Source organism: Vespa crabro, chromosome 9 (genome assembly GCF_910589235.1).
Source record: "Vespa crabro chromosome 9, iyVesCrab1.2, whole genome shotgun sequence".
Taxonomy (NCBI): Eukaryota; Metazoa; Arthropoda; class Insecta; order Hymenoptera; family Vespidae; genus Vespa; species Vespa crabro.
In genome coordinates this window covers 5,596,167-5,618,003 of record NC_060963.1, presented here as the reverse complement: position 1 = coordinate 5,618,003, position 21,837 = coordinate 5,596,167, and the positions used below count along the sequence as shown (strand labels likewise).

Sequence of the window (21,837 nt, the reverse complement as noted above, 5' to 3'; positions counted from 1 at the left end):
AACGCCGGTCGATCAATCCACCACGTGTTCGCATCTCTTATAAGAAATTCAAACATTTTTCTTCTCAATCGAGTGAGGATTTTTTGAAAAAAAAAAAAAAAAAAAAAAAAAACCAAATAAATAAACAACTATACAAGGATATAAAAAATTCTGAATAGGATGAAAACGATAAGTTGAAAAAATAGTGTGTGCTGTTTCTTTCTTGTTGGTGAATTTTATAACAGCGTTTGTGGTCATCAATCGGTTAAGAGAAGACAGAAAGAAGATCGAGAAAAAGATAGAGAGAGAGAGAGAGAGAGAATCATCGTCATCGTCGTTGGTTTCGTGAGGGAATGCGCTAATTGATCGGCTGTCTACGTTGAAAGATCGACGTCATTTCCAGCGGAAAGACAATGAAAGCTGTGCGCAAAAGCGTGCGTCCGGACGGGACGATCGGTGATTAGTGACCGGTAAGAGGATGCGAATTTTCCAACATCCGATCGCGTGTCGACCTCGTTTCGGACGATATTCGATCTGTATGTCTTGTGTATAGGTGTATGGATCGAGCTATGCATGAAAAAAAAGAAAAAAAAAAAAAAGAAAGACACGAAATACCACGTACCAGTAAAAATTAACGATTCAAGAAAACTACGCTTTTTCTTTCGATCGCTTCGGTCGTTCGAGAATGCGAACGACAATGCGTTATCTTTTCACTTTCAAATACATATAATACGCTCGCATACGTTACCTAGAAATATCTTTCGAATATAAGTACAATACTTATTCGAAGTATAGTAATGACAATAAGCTTCGAAGGCTTATCAGTATATTTCTTTTTCGTTTCTATATGTATTTGCATTCGAATCGAAAAAAAAGAAAATGTTATTATACGATCGTGGGAAAATAAAAAAAGAAAAAATATAAAGGAAAAAAAAAACACAAAGAAACAAATAAAAAGCGTTACCTTACAAAATTTCTTTTTTACTCGGAAAGAACGTTTCAGGGACAAATGTTAGTTGACTGATGAGCACACGCCAATCAGAATGTGTGTACATACGTAAGACGACGTTAACCTGATCCAGCGTGACGCACACGTGCGCGATTATAACTATAGATAGTATTCATATCTATGATTGTACCACGTATCTACATGATATAGATAATGGAGTGTTATAAATTATTGTTTAATATTGTTGATGATTGTCTTACGATAATTAAGAATTAGATGAACAGTTTGAAAAAAAAAAGAAAAAGAAAAAAAAAAGAAAAAAAAGGAAAAGCAAAAAAGAAAAAGAACACAAGTAAATAATGCACATATCTACAATTTTATACAAAAAAAAATATAAAGAAAAAAAATATAATAATATCATACGCCATAAAACATTTTGTTTAACTTTAATTAAATGTTTTTTTTTTACGTATTCAACGTAGATAAACGTTAATATGTATGTACTTGAAAACATATTTACATAGGTGAAATAAAGTGAACTTGAAGTGAGAGAAAGAAAGGAAAGGGACATCGGGAACACGTAACTATTAGAATTGCAAATGACGTTCCGATTTACATATAGAGAGTAAAAGCAGTAAAACGTGTAAAAGAGGGAAACGATACTCGTAAGAAAAGTGGGAAAATGGAATATTCATAAGTCGAAAACAATGAGAAGAATTTTGATCATAATATATTCATTGAAATTGATTAAATCACCGATCAATCAGTATCATTTATTCAATAATTTTTTTTTTTAGATTCTTATCGTTTTACCGTAAGAATACAAATGTTCTTTCTTTTCTACTCTTATTTGTTTAATGTAATATCTATTTTCTGTGACATTAGTCTTGCATTAATAAGTTATCTATACTTAGTCCAATACAAATACAGACGATTAAAAACGATTAAAAAATGTTACACATAGATTTGAAAAAGAGACAGTTAATAAAATACTAATTAGAAGAATAATTCGATTTGACACAGAGTTAAAGTAATCATTTTTTTCTTATCGTTAAATGAGATTTTTATTAAATAAAAATTTATCAATGAAACACGATCTCTTTTTTTTTCTTCTTCTTCTTCTTCTTTTTTTTTTGCCCATTCTTGCTCGATGTTCCGTATTTCATTATAAAACTGCTTAATGTTTAATTTAATAGTAAATTTTTTACTACAAAACGATAAAGAAAAAAGAAAAGAAAAAGAAACTACATTCTTTTTTAAATTATTTTACATTTCATAATCAGGAATCTATTATCAATGGAAAAAGAATTTATCTTTAAGTTATTACTTAATCACGATCCTTGTCTTTCTCCGTAACGATGATGATAAACGACATATACATCCTTTTGTTGTTATATATGTATATATTTTTCTTTTCTATATTTTTATCCTTATTGAAAAGTTACTTAAAAAAAAATTGTTTCTGAAAAATATCGTTAAAATTCTCAACTAGACCTTTCCTTTCTTTTTCTTTTTTTTTCCCACGCATTATACACAACGATAAGAAGTTATCGTCGTCGTGCATTCAAACGCATTAGCTTGGCAACTGTGACAGAAGGAAAGTTTCAAGGTCCGTGTCGCTTTCGCACGTCGAGATTTATCTGAGAAGTCACGATGTGATCGCGCGAGAGAACACGACGCGTGGCCTCGTAAATGTATATGTGAGTTCGCTCGCGCGCGCGCGCGCACGTTATCCCCGCCATAAGAGGTAAACGCCATGGCATCCGTTGGCAACGAGATCTCATGCAACGGGCGCGAATCCGATACAGTTGCGAGTACGACGCGCTTACGTGCGTCCGTCGTCCCTTAAAAAGCCGAGAGAAAATCAGAACGTCGGGTAGAACCGATTCGAGTAATACTCTATTTCATCTCATAGATATCATATAGTCTATGTGTCTAGATTAAAATATAGATACTGTGGAATGATAAATATCATCTTAAGTGAGTCTAGAATGAGCTAAGTCCTCCGATTTTTTTTTTCATTTTTTTTTATTTATTTCTTTTTTTTTTACTGTATATTAGAGAAATTAGTGCGCCCGTTTGAAACATAGGCAGAATTAGGAACAATATTAGAGGGGAGAGGGCTTTCTTTTTCTTTAAAAGCGATGAAGAATTTGTAAATTATTTTTTTAGTTCAAATTAAAAAAAAAAAAAAAACCAGAAAAGGAAGAAGAAAAAGAACGATTAATTGTAGATATACTTTTGATAAATTCGCTTTGTTTTACATATAATATCATGAAAATTAACTTGATCTTAGAATAAGTTCCATTCGTTTGAAAATCTATTATTAAATTGTCAGTATATTGTAAAAAAATTCAATTTTGATGATATTTACAGGGTTGATAAGAAAAAAAAAACAACTAGTATTACGAGACTTATAGGTATATTCATATTATTTTATTTTTTTATTATCTTTTTTTTCTTTCTTTTTTCTCATTTTGTATTCACTATCTTTGCTACAAATTCTTTCAGCAATTCGTTTTTTTGCTCTAAAATTTACGAGGCTCAAATAATGTCTCGTAAAATGTTCGAGACATTTTATGGATTTAACTTTAAAAATCAATGAATAAGTTTAACGAGATAATGGTAAAGAAAAGGAAAAAAAGCTGAGAAACGAAAGTTTTACGATAAATGATCGTCTATCAAAAAATATATAAAGATTCCGGAAAAGCTTTTACCTTGGTTATAAATAGAAATGCTTTTTATCTCTGCGAAGGGATCTCTTTTTCTTCTATTCTTCTTTCTAATCCTCGGTGTGCTTTCATGCACGTGATTACGCGTATCAATGGATTCTGAGAAGAATGCTACGCGTAGCTATTGCAACGAAATATCTTTCGATATCTACTACGTCAATCGAATCATACGTTTTTCTTTTTCCTCCATTATTTTCTAATAAAATTAAAATCACATCAAGAGATGCCTGCTGACATTTAAAGAAGATAAAATAAAAAAAAAGGAACTCCATAATCATAATTCTATTCATAATTATAAATCTCTTGCGCATCTTTTTTTTGTTTCTTTTTATATTTAAATATATATATATATATATATATATATATATATATATATATATAAAATGCACATTATTATATAGTTTAACTGTCCATCATCTTTTTAGCATGACAAAACCTCTCCCTTTCTTTTTTTCTCTCTCCCTCTCTCTCTCTCTCTCTCTCTCTCTCTCTCTCTCTCTTTCTCTCTCTCTTTCTGAAATTAACGTCAACAAACTTTTAATCGGTACAGAGTCGAAGGACGATAGGATAATCCAGCAAAAAGAAGAAGGGATAGTAGAAGCTGCCGAGAACGAGAAAGCAAATGCGATACGAACGAGTCGAAGCTATGGAGGATCACAAAACTATATCCTTACCTAGTAACGATGATAGCGGCTCGACTATGCGTGGTGATTTCGATGAGCGTTCAAGACGCATTTTATACTGACGTTCGAAACGAAGGAAATAAAAAGGAGGTAGTGAAAAAAGAAGAAAAAAGTTCTCCTTTGGGAATCAAGCAACGAAATCATTGATCGTGTAAACCTGAGACGCGAAAGAAAGAAAAATATGTTGAATAGAAAAATTATCAAAAGTTTGAACGTAACGATGAAAGTGACGTCGTGAAAAAGATAAAAAAAAAAGAGAAAAAGAGAAAGAGAGAGAGAGAGAAAGAGATAGAAAGAGTGTGTGTGTGAAAGAGAGAGAGAGAGAGGGGGGGGGAGAGAGAGAGAGAGTGAGAGAATGGAGGAACCACAAAAACTTTTTCGTTTACCGGGTACGATCGAAGAAGAGGAAGAAAGAGATCCGGAAGCGCAAGCTCACGTAGCCACTGTAGGAGAAAATCCAACGAGACCAGAATCACCTTTGCTCGGCCAAAAAGGCACCGGCGGCACTTTATCAAGTTTACCGAGAAACGTCACACTTGTCAGAGTCAGCACTCAAAGTAGCAGCATAGGTGGCGGCGTCGGTCGGCAAGATTCCACCAGGTATGTAAACATATAATTTTCTTTTTCCCTCTTTCGATACTTAAAAGATCACTTTCGATTAAAAAGATCACTTTCATTAGATCCGTTTGATTCGTTATTCGAGAGAAAAGAAATAAAATAGATCGTGTAAATGTTTAACTGCGATTTCATTTCCCTTTCTTTAAAGACCTATTAAAATAAGAGATAATATTCGATTAATAAACATTGGATTATTACACAGATTATGAGAGATAAATGATTATTTATTCGTTCTTTTATTACATCAAAAATAAAATCTTTACGACGAGTTAACTCCATTCACTTTTTTATCAACAACTTAACATCTTCTATAATTGATATAATTAAAAAGTCACAGACTCGTATACATATTGTTTTAAGTATCATCTTATTTTATTTAACAGAAGATATAAAAAATATTTTTCAATATTTATTTATACTCAGTTTAATATATAATTATACGAATATAAGTAGTTATATAACTTACTATAACTTTTACTATAACTAGTACTATAACTTTTCACATTAATATAATTTTTTTATAAACGTGATAAAGAAAATTAAATTATTAGTGAATTAAGTTGGTCCGATATTGAAAAACTCATCCTTCTGAGACCTATATACAAATATATTCATAAATATTTCTATGGTTTATCAACTCGAAGACTAATATAACATTTTCTATAACAATAGAATATTTTCTTATTTCGTATAAATCTATCAATCATTTTTATGTATGTGACATGGCATCCAGAAAGTTAGAACTAACATAAATTCCACGACGATACATTCACCTTCGTTGAAAATGAAGAAGCAATCGATTCGATGAATAATAGCTAGTATATCTTCCTCATATTTGTAAGAAATCGCACCGTTCAAGGTCGTGCACTTTCGAAAACAGGCATCGTTCGCTTCTAAAAACGAGTTCTACCGGTGCGTTAGAAAGAATAATTATCATCTCCGATCGCCAAGATGCTTCTCACTTGTAAGTTTCTTATAGATGGTACATACGTAAATACGCTTTCTACACGGAAAGAACGAAAACAATGAATTAAGGTGTTAATTTGGACGGGCGCCATCTAATATAATTTTGTTCTTCTCCGAAGAAACCAAAATAACTGAGAGAGTTGCAAAACAATTTGGCAAAATTAATTTTCCAAAGTCAATTTCAATCAAAATAATTATTATACATTATTATTATTTCCTTTTTTATTCTTTTTATTTTTTTAATTATTTAATTTAATAATTAATATTTTATTGTTTTAAATAAATAGTGAAATTTCGAGAGATTAGAAAATTTTTCTCTCCATATATCCATAATGTAAAATTATTATGAAAATATTTCTTTTATTTTACCACTATTCACGTTATATTAAATCCTTCCAAATTTTCTCGACAACAGTCTCTTCGATAAAAAAAAAAAAAAAAAAAGCGTAGTCGTATTTTGCAATGAACCTTCTCATTGATCAATCGAAATATTCGATATAAATAATCGATAGGACGATTATTTTATATTTTATATAAGATTGCTTCAAGTTCGTAGGAAAATAAGTTCCACACTTTTTTGAAACGTTTATCGTTTGTAACTATTTATTACGAAATATGATTTATCGACTGTGTCTTTTTAATTACTTAACTGCATACAAATGTATGTGTGTATATATATGTGTGTGTGTGTGTGTGTGTGTGTGTGTGTGTGTGTGTGTACTTGCATCTACGTATCCGTGTATTAGTCGCATAATAGCATATCGATAAATGAGTCTTTATGGCGTGCACATTTCTACACCAAATCTATCATATTCTTCAATGATGACAACGATCTATTTGCTCTTTGATCATAATTCATGTTTTGTCAAACTGTCTGATGCGGCAACGACAATGATATAGCGACATACATAACGTAAAAGATCTTACAAGAGAAAGAAAAATTTTCATCGATTCCTGTCATATAGTAGGACTTGTAAAATTCATCTTCATTGTGTATGTTTCATAGAATTTCTCATTATTCTAACAATTTGGAATGATAAAACTTATCTAAGATAATTAATGGAACGAATTTTTCTTCTTCCATTTTCTTTTTTTCTTTTTCTTTTTTTTTCATTCTTTTTTATTTACTCAAATATTTTATCTAAATGATAATCATTTGCTGTACACATTTCATTTTTTACATTCGAATAACTTTTCCAATATTATTCGATTAATAATTCGAATGTTAAAAACATTCATTATAAGAATTAACTCAATAACAGTAATATTGTATAATAAAACGTCGAAATTGCATGCGTCAATTTGAATCATAGAAATATTTAGTTATTTAAAATTAAAATTATTTAATAGCTATTATATTTTCGTAAATAATAATTAATATGAATGACACATGAATAGTTAAAATGTCTTACGTTGATCAGATAAATTCATAAACGTATAATAATATATTCGTTTGGAAGATATTTTGCTGATAATAATGTAACTCTATTTTTAAATTCTATTTTTAAACTTTTTCATTCAAGGTTTATAATTCGTATACCTCGCGGTCGTCCTAAAGGTCACCGGAGGCAGATCAATCTGCGATCATAATCGTGCTTAATCGTGGAAATTTGCGGCAATCCACGGATATCAGATATCTCATTTCCTGGAGGTAACGTGATAGAACCTCGTCATAATGCTTTACGTATTTGTTACATGAAAAATCTTACGTTTTAAAATGAATTAAATATCGACGTAACAAATATATAGAATTTTATATAAAAAAATATATAGAATTAATTATTAATCGCGATATATCTAACGACAATTATGCAACCAAATGTTTTCTCATGCTCGTTTTTTGCTCATATAATATTCCCACAAAAAAAACATCCTAAAAAACAAATTACAATTTTTAACAGAATTATAAAAACGTCTTTAATGCAAGATTAAAATATAAAGATAAAATATAAATATAATATTTCCGTAAAAAAAAAGAAAAATCCTTATTTCTGATCAGTTATTTATAAGTATATTATAACAGTACAATCGAAAGTTAAAATTAAAGTCAAAGAACGAATATAACTGTATATTGTGATTAGATATAAAATGGCACGCGTCCGATATGATACAAGGTATTATATCTCCGTAACGTTAACCACAGATCGAAGCGGCCATAAACCGGTAATCTAGTTATCGACTTAACATCTAATCGTGCGTGTTTACTAGCACGTATCAAATTACTAAGACGGACGAGACACGATTAATAGGTTTGCCAGGCTGTGTCCACCGCCACCTGGTCAATGTATGTTAACTGTAGTATAATTTGAACTAGAGAAGGGGAAAAAAAAAAGAAAAAAAGAAAAGAAAAGAAAAAACGAACAACAATGTTATAACAATATACAAAGTAAATTAAAAAAAGATGTATTGATATGCATTTGGTATTATATTATAATATAAAAAGTGACGCGAACGATCGTTCATCATCACCTACGATCGAGTCTTCTGGAATGAAAATTTTATCAGTCTTTGCAACCTCTCGACTCTCGTCCGGTCTCGTTAGTTTAATTAAAAGCTTGTTATCGAACTCGTAACATCGCACGGCCACGGTAGAAGAGCTCGCGATAGATCTCGTTTCGTTCGACAGTAAAACTTATGGACAATAACATCAACTTGGTGAATTTTAAATCTGTGAAAGAGAAAAGATATTCTAAAATCCATTGTGTGCCAAGTTATGGAAAATAACGAGAAACTAAATCTAAACGAGTCTCAAAAGACGATACAAATCATGACATTAGAATCGAAAACAAAGTCTCTAAGGAATCGAGCTGTACCTGTAAAAAGAGATGCCTGGTTGGTTCTTCTTGAATGAGTTAAAGGAAAATTTTTATTTTTATTTTATTAGATATAGATCTCGAATGTCGATGTTCATTTTTTTTTGTTTTTTTTTTATTTTTTCTTGTTTTTTTTTTTGTTCTTTTTTTATCTATATTCGTTACTCGATTTATTTCTTTTCATTTCATTTTATTTCATTTCATTTGTAAGCCCTATACTTCGATAATAAATATCTTCACGTTTTCGTAAAATTAATTTTTTTAACATATTTGCCCAATCTTATATCATTTGAAAACATTGTTCCTTAATAATTATTAAAATTTATTTGGTAAAAGAAATGTCATTGATTGTATATCTTTGTTCACTGAAAACATTAAAATGCACGTTTTTTTTTTCCTTTTTTTTATATATAACATTACTTCTTATCATTACTATCATTACATCAATCAAAGTCAATATAAATTATCAAAAAGTAATATTTATGATTTTTATAATAAAATTTGAAATCCGTGAAATTGATGGGTTTAATAAATCGAGCGTTACAAATATTGATTTATACCAATACTTTTAAAAAGGTACCCAATGTTTTATTAAAATTAATATTATTTCAATATGGATGATTTTAATTTAATATACATCTCTCACGAGGTCTTTACGTTTTAGAGCTAAAAATAATTCGATAATAATTCGGTTTTCTTTCTCTTTAATTCAATCGATAAATTTTCATATAAGATGTACTTGGTATATTTCGTCGAAATATCGTTTTCTCATTTTTAGAATTCTCTTATTCGTCTATTTCTCAAGTCCGTTATGTCCATCAAAATTTTGTTACGACAAATTACCGTCATTTCCATCACAGCGGAGATATATATGGTTGATTTCTTTTTTTAAATATTTGACATTAATTATTATAGTTGGTATATAAGATTTGAAAATAATACAACAAAATTTTTATTCTAAATAATTAAAATTTGTTGGACATAACGGATCTTGGTTCTGTGACAACAGATTTCTAGATATAACAGGTTTTGGAAGTGTTTACAGTATCAACATAATATATAGAATGTCCCATTTTAGAACGATATGACCAAATATCTTCGATTCTGTCGGTTTCATAAACAAATAAAAATTCTTAGATTTTTAATAAGTAAATGTAATATGTATCGCAATTATTTCATAATGGTTTTAATTCATAAAAGTTATTTTTTTATAATGGAAATCAATATTTTAAGCATAACAAAAGTTATAGATAATATCAATACGAATCTAACGAGCACTTACACTATACATTTTCTTCAATATTTTGTCGAGTTACAGCATCTTGAAATTTAACAAACTATGTTATTGCACAAGAAATTATTATACAAAAATAGGACATAACGGATGTTGAAAAAGTATTAGTCATATTGCAATAATAGTGCACTAGATATAACGGCTTTTGTTGCAGTAAAATGGTACTGGACATAACAGGTTTTGGCACTGTTCATAACAGACATAACGTGATTTAAAACTGTACTCAACTTTCAACTCTCTCTTTATCTATGATAAAAAATATATAATTTCGCCTCATTTTACAGATGCCACAATAATCTTTAATTTCGATTTTTGTTATACATATCGGCTTTCGTAAATCGACGATTTAATTAATATTATATTTATTTTACTCAACCTAAGTTGAAAAAAAAAGAAAAATAAACACAAAAACAATAATAAAATAATAATAATAATAATAATAATAATAATAATAATAATAATAGTGACAACAACAACAACAACGCAATAATGTAACAATTATAATAATATTAATGATAATGATCAATAGCATAGATGATAGCAATAGTTACGTTAGTTTGTAAAGAAACTAAAGTAAAACATAAAAGTAAAAGGATAGTTTGGTAATAATATGATGAAATTGTTAATGTTAAAGGTTAGAACATAAATCATTATCTTCAACGTTCGCTGTTTACTAACTCTAGTCGAGGAGAAAGGGGGGGATATCATTTCTATATGTAGAATCAACGATTTTACGAAGCTTGCCAAGTACGATTCCCGATAACGAGATGACAAGACAATGATAAGACATGGTTTTCTCAGTCAGTCGAAAGTAGCGTATGAAACGTCACGTTTTGAGCTCGACAGCAGTTTTACTTTTAACAAGGCGATCGTAATTTTCATCTGACGAGCGTGAAAATATTTTATCTTTCCTTGTCTTTTCTTTCTTCTTTCTATTTCCTTCTCTTTCGAAGGAAATTATTTACATTTGACGCGAGTGAAAAAACGATCTCTAAGCTATTATATGTGAGCAATAATTTGTGTTTTCTGTGTTTATCGTGCTACGAAACGTTTACAAAACTCGAATTTAAAATTACATAAATTCATTTAAAAAAAAATAATAATAAATAAATTAATACTAAATTTTATTATTTCTATTCGCTTACGAAGAAAAGAAAAAATCATCATGAAAATTGTTCTGACATAATTTTCTTTAAAAATCCAAGTCGAAAAACAATCAAACAATTCTTTTTTTTTTTTAATTCAACGTATTGACGTATGATATAATATTTTTAATTATAAACGCGATCATCTCGAATGATCTGTATTCGCTGATATCATTTAAATACGACTGAGAATATATTACTCTTTTGCATTTTCGCGGATGAATGCGTGATTTAAATACGAATTAATTAGCATTGATTTCTTCTCTCTCTCTCTCTCTCTCTCTCTCTCTCTCTCTCTCTCTCTCTCTCTCTCTCCTCTTCATTTTCTGTCTTTCTCATTCGATAAACGTGACTTTTGTCGAACGACGTGGAACTTATCAAAATGAAATAGCCGAGTTGTTTTTTATAGTTAAATTAAAATAAAAAAAGGAATAAAAATGGAAAAACTCTTTCAAAAAGCATAGAAACTAAGCAAAGCGAAAAAAAAATCTCAAACGTTGGCAAAAAAAAAAGAAAAAAAAAAAGAAGACCGTTTGAAAAAGGGGGATCGACATGTTTAACGTGACGTAAGCATATGATCAGCTTTTTTTCGCAAATGAAAAGAGCAAAGTGTAGTGTTTAGTGACCGATAAGTGGAAGAACGAGGCGGTTAGGCACGTACGTATATATATAAGACATCCTGCGTCGATATTCAATGCATCAGTAGATGTTTTACTAGCTACATACTCGGTATTTGTCGTTCTTCATCTTCTTTCGTCGTCGCGTCAATTTTTTTCATCGATTTCTCTCAATTAAAATAACATTTATTCATGGCAAGAGAAATAGTGTTGTTAAACTTATAAAGAAATTAAAAGATAAAGATAGGAAAGAAGAGAAAGAGAAAGAGAGGGAGAGAAAGAAAGAGAGAATGAGAGTGTGAGAAGGAATAAGAGGGAAGAGAAAAAAAAATAAAAATAAGTCGTCGTGGATATAATCGATATCTCAAAGCGATTATTCATTCGATTATGATCGCTATCATAATCGATAGAAAAAAGATCGGTGACATAAAGAAATGATCGAGTTTTACGAAAGTGACATTTCGTTATCTTCTCGTTTTGGATTCAAGGGCATTATGCCGACTGACAAGAAGAAATAATACTGATAACCCATTTCCATCGTGCTCGGTTAAAAATATTGATTATATCTACGAACATATTTTATGTCTACGAGTTTCAAAAGAGAAAAAGAAGAAAGAAAAGAATGAGGAAATTGTTGAACTAAAAACTGTGGCTACATCGAAAATATCTTTTTCTCTCTTTCTCTCTTTTTTGTTTTTTTTTTTTTTTGCATATTTTAGATATATTGTTGTTCAACGGAAAAAAAAGAAAATACAAAGACGAATAAACGAAATTTCGGACTTTTCATTTCAATACGCGATAAATTCCGACATCGTTGGAAAAGGGCAAAAGAATTTAAAAAAACGATGTTCGATCACTTTCGTGAAGGAAATATTCGAGAATGAAAGATTTTGAAGAAAAATCATTGAAGATAAACGGAGAAGGTACGAAGAGTCCAAGTTCTAACGACGACAAAAGCCCATCACTGGAATATGGAGAAGAACAGAAGCTTTTACCAACTAATTCACCTTCCTCGATAATCGTCGTATCCAAGAGTCCGAATCTGTCCTTCAGAAGCAGGTATAATTAAAAAAGAAAAAAAAAATAAATAAATTAAAAAAAAAAAGAAAGATTTAATTTATCGAATTAAATCCTATCGATCGACGAGAATTTTATTTATGTACGTATTATTCATACTTAAGTCGAAGCAGCAACGTCTCGAACATCATCGCGGATTTATTTTGTAAATATGTATATGCATTTTTGTCCATTAACTGCTGTCGTCATAATAAATTAATCTTCGGTCATTATTTGCCTTTACGATGGACGATTATAACACGTTTCTTACATGCTTTGTTTATGAATATCTTTTTTTTTCGATACTTACTAAGAAACATCGTTTTATTCGATTGCAAGAAAAAAATTATAATTGTTCGACCGTTCAATCTGAATCAGTTTTTTTTTATTTTTTTGTTTGTTTAAAAACACACTCTTATCCATAACGATTCAATCATCTTGCATTATTCGATTGTCTGTTACATTAATGAAACTCACGATTATATATATATATATATATATATATATATATATATATATATATATATATATATATATATATATATATATATATATATATATTTATATATGTCTTATGCTCGTAATCCTAATTTCTCGAACGAAACATATCAAAAGTAACTTAATATTTTATTGAATGACGTTATGACTTGCATTTTTTTTTAAAGAAGAAGAGAAAGAAAAAAGAAACAATTTTTCGTTGGAATATCTCTCTTTCTGTGTTTTCAACTATTTTTCTTATCGAAAAGCGACAGACGCGATAACAAATGATCATAGATTTGATAAGTACCTTATGATGACAAATTCATCGTGTAAGACTTAGATAACCATCGAGTTCATGTAATACTTGCAAAAAAAGAAACTTACCTACGTAGCTCTCTTAATGCAATTTTTTTTTTATAAGAATATTCAACGAAACTTATAAACTTGTCGAAGATAATATTCGAGTAACTTTGAGCTTAACGATAAATGTAGATATGTAATTAAACAATAAATACAATAAATCTGTTATTTATTTTGAAAACTAACAGTGGATGTTCTCAATGATATATCTTTTGCTTGTAAATATTTTCTAAAAGATAATAATCTCTCTCTCTCTCTCTCTCTCTCTCTATATATATATATATATATATATATATATATATATATATATATATATATATATGTATTTCCATCTTTAGCATTTAAAGGATGTCTCAACGTTATGTTAAAACATTTTTACATTCTTTTACATTATTATTATTATTTACTTCTTCTTTTCTTTTTCAAATCATTGAAGATAATCGTAGAGTAATCTCTTCGTTTATCTATTTATTTCCTTATTCGTTCGATGATAAATTTTGAGACACCCTGTACACAACACGGGGCTGTCTTTCCCCTTGTTATAAATAATAAATTTTCTTCTTTCTCTCTCTCTTTCTCTCACTCGCTCTTCGCGTGTACGACTTTATATCCCGGACATGCATCACGATATACGCTGATTAGGTCAATGAAATAATTCTCATAATCGTATCACGTGCGGTTTCAGACTTAAAAAGCAATGTAACAAGAGAGGGGAAGATCCTCAAAAGAAATTCGGCTATAATAGAGTGACGAATAAAAATAAAGAGAGAAAGAAAAAAAATAAAAAAAAAAGAAAGAAAAAAAGAAAGAAAGAAAGAAAGAGAGAGAAAATGTAATGGTAAAACGGGAAGGAAAGAGAGATCGGTGAGTTGACGAGTCCACAGTGTGTCGTCGACTCGCGGCGGCTGATTTACGCGTGGCAATAAATAAATTGGTAGATAACGGTTACTCGGTTATCGTTCAAAGTCAAAATGGCGACTTCCTTTTTGTCGTACGAAAGGGAGACCCGAGACTCTCGCTCGGATCATTGCGCTGAGAGGGCGCGCGCGCGCACGAGATATACCACCGTCGATCGTCTTCATTCGCGAAACCATGTGCTCTCTTCGTTGACAACAAACGAACAAACAACAGACGAAAAAAAGACCATTCAAAACATATCTTTATCATAGAAATAAATAAACGCTCAACGTGAAAGAAATTTTGACTAAATTTTTCTATAAAAAAAGAAAAAAAAAAAAAAAAGAAAAAAAAAGAAAGAAAGAAAGAAAGAAAAAAAAAGTGCAATAATTAAATTATGTGATGATCCTGGTAGACTTATATGTAATTCTTTTTTTTTTAATCATTTTTTCAAAGTTGTTCGACCTAATACTCGAAGACTTTGGAAATCGAATCGAATCGAATGATTTACAAGATTCAGTGCTTTTCAAATTTACGAGTTTAAAGTGCAAGAACGATGACGTACAATGCGAAGAGAATCATCGTAAGTAAAAGTCATCGATTAAAATTGATTTTCCTTTAATAATCATAAAAAGATATCAAATAAATTTCTTCGAAGTTTTTTTTTCTTTTTCTTTTTCATTGTATAGATTTAGCTTTCTTGAATATTCATTGAAAATTATTAAAATCATAATGAAACGTCGAGTTTTACGATAAAATGGCGATTTTATGAATCTCTAAACAGTATATAAAATAAAAGACGACTAAATTCTACAAAATTTCAAAATGATTCATTTATATTATTCACGTATTTGATATATTTCAAAATTCAAAGCAACTCAATCTTTAAAAAATGTTAGAATGCGTTAAGACTCAGATATAAAAAAAAACAATTTGCGAAGGACAAAATAAAATTTCAAAATACAAAGGAACTTTCTGAAAGTATCTGAAGAAACAAACAGAAAGCGAGAGAGAGAGAGAGAGAAAGAGGGAGAGATAAAAATATTTTTTCGCCTCTATCTTAAGAATAGTTGGCGTAAATACGAGCACTGAAGATGCGATACGCGAATGATTAACATATCCATGAGTAAGAAAAAAGAAACAGAAAAAAAAAAATAATAAAATGCGATTAATAGCGAAAGAAGACAAAAGGCATTTTGTCGCGAGTGCTTCCGAGTAATTTACGTTCAATGAATTGTCTTCGGTATGGCGATCGGTCTACAAATAGAACTTATTACGTCGTTAACTTATAAAATTTAATCTTCCCTAGCGTTCTACTTCCAACTTTTCAATATGTTTCACGTTGAAAATTTGACATGATACAACATTATCACGATAACCGTACACAACTGTTCTTCTTGCATTATTAAAAGGAAGAATCGAAAAGTGTTGTTATGAAAGAAACATGGACTGTTTGTATTCTTTTTTCGTAAATAATGATCACTTAGGCTGAAGTATAATTTTTCACTAATTAGTCACGATGCAAGAATGATTCATCTTTTGCATATCCACTTTGTAATGTGACATTAACAACAAGAACGAACACGAGAGAATCGATAACGAGATCGTTGAGATTTGTTATTCAAATCTTAACCACTCAAAGAACCTGTTATGCGTCTTCTCCACAAAAGTCGGCTATTCTGGTTGCACCATAAGAAAGAAAAGAAAAGAAAAGAAAAGAAAAGAAAAAAAAAGAGAAAAAAGAAAAAGAAAAAATAAAGAAAAAAAAAAGAAAAAAGAAAACCTTAGCCAACGTAAGTACGTGTATTGTATTGGAATTTTGTCGTTCTTTTAATCCTTTTTGTTGACATCAAAATTATCGCTGAACATCGAACAAATTGCAAATTAAAATGCGTAATATATCGAAGATAAGTTCGTGATGGATACGTTCGTTGCAACGCAATTCTTCTCTATTTTTTATCTTGACGTTAGACAAGAACGTAAAAAATGTATGCAAGGCATTTGATTTATAATGAATAATACATTGAAACTATTGAAACGCAGTATCTTAAATCGATGTTGGCACGATATTAATCTAAGTGGATTTGTTTAAGACTTCCTCGATATTATTTTACATCGACATCATAAACCCAAGCAAATTATAAATCTCTATCCCAGACATAATGAGTTTCGTAAAGTCTATTCGAATCTTATCGATAGGAAAAATTTTAAAAAACATAAATTTAAAGAAAGAAGGGATTTAAAATCCTTTCCTCCCCTCCCCAATAATTGTTACACGAGCCATATTCATAAGTAGTATGAACAGCACTATTCTAAAATTTATACGATTTATGTTTCAGGAGCCGATACAGGGCAGGACCAACACGGAAATTACGCCGTCGAGCGGTACTAAAAAACGGAGATTGCAATGTATTGCAATCACGAATATCTCGAAGGTCCTTGCGTTTCCTCCAGGATATATTCACCACCCTGGTAGATACGCAATGGCGATGGACGTTGCTCTGTTTCGCTTTGAGCTTTCTACTCTCTTGGTTGGGTTTCGCGGTGATCTGGTGGCTGATCGCATTCACTCATGGTGATTTCGAGGAACGTCACTTACCACCGTTTCAAGTTGAGAACAATTGGACACCGTGCATCTACAATATCTTCTCTTTCACAAGCTGCTTCCTCTTTAGCATCGAGACACAGCACACGATCGGTTACGGTAGCCGATCAACAACCGAGGAATGTCCGGAGGCAATCTTCGTAATGTGCATACAGAGCGTCGCCGGTGTTATGATACAAGCTTTTATGGTTGGCATAGTTTTTGCGAAGATGAGTAGACCAAAACAGAGGACGCAAACCCTTCTGTTTTCAAAAAATGCAGTGATTTGTCAACGAGACGGTGAGCTCTGTCTGATGTTCCGTGTTGGTGACATGAGAAAGAGTCATATTATTGGTGCAGCTGTGAGAGCCCAAATGATAAGATCAAGGACAACGAAGGAAGGTGAAATCTTATCACAGAATCAACATGAATTAGCAGTGGGCACCGACGGACAGAACGGCAACCTCTTTTTCATTTGGCCAACGACGATCGTTCACAAGATTAACGCGGAATCGCCTTTCTACAATCTTTCAGCTGAGGACATGCTCACGGAAAGATTCGAAGTGGTTGTCATATTAGAGGGTACCATCGAATCGACCGGGCAAACCACTCAAGCAAGATCCAGCTATTTGCCTCAGGAAATACTCTGGGGTCATAGATTCGAACCAATGGTGATGTATTCGAAAGAAAGGCAAGGTTACGAAGTGGATTATTCTCTCTTCGATAGCACCACGCAAGTCGATACTCCCCTCTGCTCTGGTAGAGAGCTCGCAGACTTTTACAGAGTTCAGGATGAGATTCGTCAAGGGAACAGTAAGTACTTTCTTATTTCTATTTTGCTTCAAAATCTAACATGATTTATAGATAGATATGTCTTTTTCACTCACTCTTTCTTTTTCTTTCTCTCTCTCTCTTGCTTTCTCTCTTTCTTTCTCTCTCTCTCTCTCTCTCTCTCTCTCTCTCTCTCTCTCTCTCTCTCTCTCTCTTTCTCTCTCTCTATGCAAACGATTTTCCCTAGGACCGATAGCTTGCTTTTAACCTCATGTTAATTCATTTTCAAATAAAAAAAGAAAAAAATAATTGAGTACGTCTTGCGTATTGCTTTCACATTAACGTTTATTATCGCACGCTCGCTTCCACTTTTAATCTTAACGCACGTTTGTTGATCCGATCGTGTCCTCGTCTGATTCTTCTGGTGCTGGATCTATCGTAGATGGAAGCCTGAGGAAAATTCCTAGCGAGCCGAAATCTGTTCCGGTGATACTCAACCCGCTTAACCAAACCGAAGGCACGGGATTCCTTGTTCCTCAAGGACACTCGTCGCAAGGACCCTCGCCGAAGCTTCACATTGACATTCCATCGATCGACGATTGTCCAGGGATATGAGAATTTTGCTGATAAGTTAAAAATCCCATCGTTCTCGGTGGAAAAAAATCGTTTGGCCGAGAAACATCGAAAATGAAAAAGAAAAAAAAAAGAAAAAGAAAAAGAAAAAAAAGAAAGAAAGAAAGAAAAAGGGAAGAACGAGAGGAAAGAAAGCGCAAGTTACTACGCGAGCCTCCTCTTATCACCTTGTCTTTTTAAAAATGACAAACTTGCGATAATCATTGTGGAACATCACCCTTAACTTTATGGGAAATTGGAAATCAAAGGCAAAAAAGGGAAAGAGTATCCGTCCTTGTCACGTTCATTTGTTTACTTCGTCCATGTCTTTCTCATACCCCTCCTCCTGCCCCACTTCTCTATTTTCATTCCTCTATCGATATTCTTATTCGTGTATCTACTAATCATAATCGTATTCCGACATTCCATCCGTTAACTATCTTCGAAAGATGAATTGACATAAAAGAAATCCTATCGTCGTATCGTGGAATATTTAACCAAAAGACTATATCAATAACGTTGTAAAATGTCTCTTAAATCGGAATACATTAATTAATCACTCATTAACGTAACTAATATAACATAGAAATGGTACAAGGTTCGTGGAAGGTACGATCTTTATCGGGGTGTCATCGGTCATAGTCGAATTTCATGAATCAATCAAATATGAAATAAAAATGATGACTAACATTAAGTTGTGTATGTAAAATAGATCGTCAAGGAAGAAACATTGTGAACGTCCCAGTGTCATTGGATTTACGTTATTACATATTATTTAAAAAAAAAATAATAATAATAATAATAATAATAATAAATATCTAAATATCTAGATATCTAGTCACGATTTAAGCTTTAGATGAAATTTCAGGTATAATAATAGACGAGGATCAATTGGACTTTAGTCAGGACGTACAAAGCCATTGTTATTGCGGACTTCGTTCGTCGGCTCCACCGAATCATCATCGTCATCATCATCATCATCATTATCGTCTTTTAACGTACGTCGACAGCACAAGAAGTGAGAACAGTTTGGAAGAAGTGCCATTCGGTAGACATGCCTGTAAAGATATTAATTGCACCGGTCATGGTCCTCAAGTGTTAACAAATCTTCAACGAGAGATTGGTCAATCAAAGTTGACGGACGCAGAGTTGGATGCTATACAAGTGATGAGTGACGTCGAGTTTCGACATTTATCTGAAGCGGTTAACAGAGAGATCATAAAGAACAGTCGAGAGATAATGTTCGAGGAGGAATTTCGCGAAGGTGAGATATCTAAAGAAGAATATCAGGGAAAGTTGGGTCAGTTTTGTTCGAAAAAAAGTCTCATGAAGTATCCGCTTCTCGACGAAGAGAGAAGATCATTGAATGATTCAAGAAAGAATCTTTCCAATCGAAATTTTCCTATGGGATTTGACGAAGGTAGAAGATCTTTGAACGGTTCGAGAAGAAATTTAAATGGTTCGAAAAAATATCTAGTGTTATCCATAGATCGTTCGAATAGCAATCGAAATTTAAATGTTACCAGCGGTGAAAATTTGATCGTTGCTAGACGTCACACAGGTAGTAGGGAACGTTTGGACGGTATCAAAAGAAATATCGTTTGCGGGATGAAAGGATCTAAGGAGATGCACGAGTTGCCTGAAATAAAACGTCGTTTGAACGTCAGTGACATCGAAGTACATAATAGAGTTAATATCGAAACGGAGAAGGTATCTTCTAACAAGGAACAGGCGGCTGATCTTCGTGACATTTTCACAACTACCGAGGATGGACATTTTTCTAATAGATCACCGAGAAGTCCACAATCTCCGATCTCGGATCTCTCTCCGGAATCTGGATTTTTCGAAGGTAATCAATCCAGTCCAGAAAGTAGTCGAAGATTTAGCCGAGTTCCTAGCATTTCTACCAGAAATCGTAGGAGTTACGAGAACGCCCAATTGCAGGACGTTAATCGGGCTCTCTCGAAACGTAATAGTGCCAGCAGCTTGTCCGATAATGATGGATTAAGCAAAACTTTGATTGCCGATGTCGAGCCATTAATCCCCAATAGCAAACAACTGAACGGTACTACTTCGAAGCAAACGATCTCTTATACAAGCGTTTGATCACGAGTGCCTTAAAACACTATACCAAGCTATTTTCGTTTTTATTATTATTCTTTCTATCGCTATAATATAATATTATATAGAAATGCGGGAAGACAGTTCGCTTTCGACCGCAGGTCGGTCTTAACAATATAAATTCGAATTGTCCAACACGATTCGCTTAACGAACGCATTAAATATAGTGCCTTTCGTTTTATCGTGATATTTGATTTCTAATTAATTGAATTAGCTTCGTCTACCTACCTACCTATCTATCTGTCTATTTATCTCTTTATCTATCTATCTACCTATCTTAGTATAATTTATAAATATATCATTTATCACTCTTAATGTTAAATGAAAACGACACAACGTGCTTCTCGTTAAGTTATCGGATTTCTCAAAGCTATCTTCTCCGAATAAGCATATTTTCAAGATTGACGATTTCCCGCGCTAATCGCTATTCTTTCCACAATATTCACAGATATTCTAGATTATAAGTTCGATAGATGGATTAAATAAATGAATAAGCAACAACAACAACAACAACAACAACAACAACAACAACAACAACAACGAAAAAGAAACGAGCAGGGAAAGACAAAGAAAGAGAAAGTAAAAAAAACAAAATATAAGATATAACAACTTTTTTTTTTCTATCGTAGCAGGTTTTTTAATCTCTTTTCATTAATTGATCTTAATTTTCCTTGGATATATTTATTGCTCATGAGTTTAGAGAGTAAGCGATAGCGCGATATTTGTATATAAGGCATTTTAAATAGTGATTATGTATCATTACGTGCATGTAACGTAGATATACATATCTTAAATAAGTACATACGTATGTACGTAGTGTCATTCCTTTCAACGAATCGCAGGACGAAAGAAGAATCGTTAATTATAGAAAAATTATGCGACTAGTTCATTCGAGCAAGAAAAAAAAAATCAAGTGTCTTCCTCTCAAATACATAATAATATAGTATAATGCGAATATTTATGCCTGCCACCGTGATTACTTTGAATTAATTTCAGAGAAAGTATTTGTAATAAAGACAAATGCAAACTTAATTGGTGTTTTCTTTTTTTTTTTCTTTCCTTTTATCTTAAAAATAATAAAATACGATTTATCTGTTGTCACAATGACGACATACAAAGTTTAACTTTCAACAATTTATAATAATGATTATTATTATTAT

The 21,837-nt window shown here is 31.6% G+C and overlaps 2 protein-coding genes across 9 annotated transcripts in view; both read left to right on the top strand.

Moving 5' to 3' along the window:
* Positions 1 to 17,059, top strand: part of LOC124426661 (inward rectifier potassium channel 2-like) — a 39,033-nt gene extending 21,974 nt beyond the window's left edge. For 2 of the 3 annotated variants that reach the window (XM_046968630.1, XM_046968632.1), the window contains one exon: positions 4,211 to 4,474. The gene's annotated coding sequence lies outside the window, so the exon portion shown is untranslated. Of the gene's footprint in view, positions 1 to 4,210; positions 4,475 to 16,928 lie in introns of those variants that run through there. The other variant, XM_046968631.1, reaches the window with a different exon arrangement.
* On the top strand, positions 4,688 to 21,709 carry LOC124426660. Of its 6 annotated transcripts, none has more exons than XM_046968628.1 (4): positions 4,809 to 4,943; positions 12,516 to 12,855; positions 16,929 to 17,986; positions 19,425 to 21,709. In XM_046968628.1, the coding sequence occupies exons 2-4, from the start codon at positions 12,677 to 12,679 to the stop codon at positions 20,660 to 20,662; spliced, it is 2,475 nt and encodes an 824-aa protein (XP_046824584.1). In that variant the 5' UTR covers positions 4,809 to 4,943; positions 12,516 to 12,676; the 3' UTR covers positions 20,663 to 21,709. The 6 variants fall into 6 exon arrangements, with proteins under 6 accessions (XP_046824580.1, XP_046824584.1, XP_046824581.1 ...); XM_046968625.1 differs by lacking the exon at positions 4,809 to 4,943 and adding an exon at positions 10,842 to 11,039; XM_046968626.1 differs by lacking the exon at positions 4,809 to 4,943 and adding an exon at positions 10,882 to 10,905.
* Positions 21,710 to 21,837: the final 128 nt, after the last annotated feature.

Coding starts and splice junctions, on each gene's coding strand:
- LOC124426660 (XM_046968624.1), top strand. CDS start 4,699: ATGGAGGAACCACAAAAACTTTTTCGTTTACCGGGTACGATCGAAGAA. Junction 4,944..16,928: donor GGTCGGCAAGATTCCACCAG/GTATGTAAACAT, acceptor TTTATGTTTCAG/GAGCCGATACAGGGCAGGAC. Junction 17,987..19,424: donor TGAGATTCGTCAAGGGAACA/GTAAGTACTTTC, acceptor ATGAAATTTCAG/GTATAATAATAGACGAGGAT.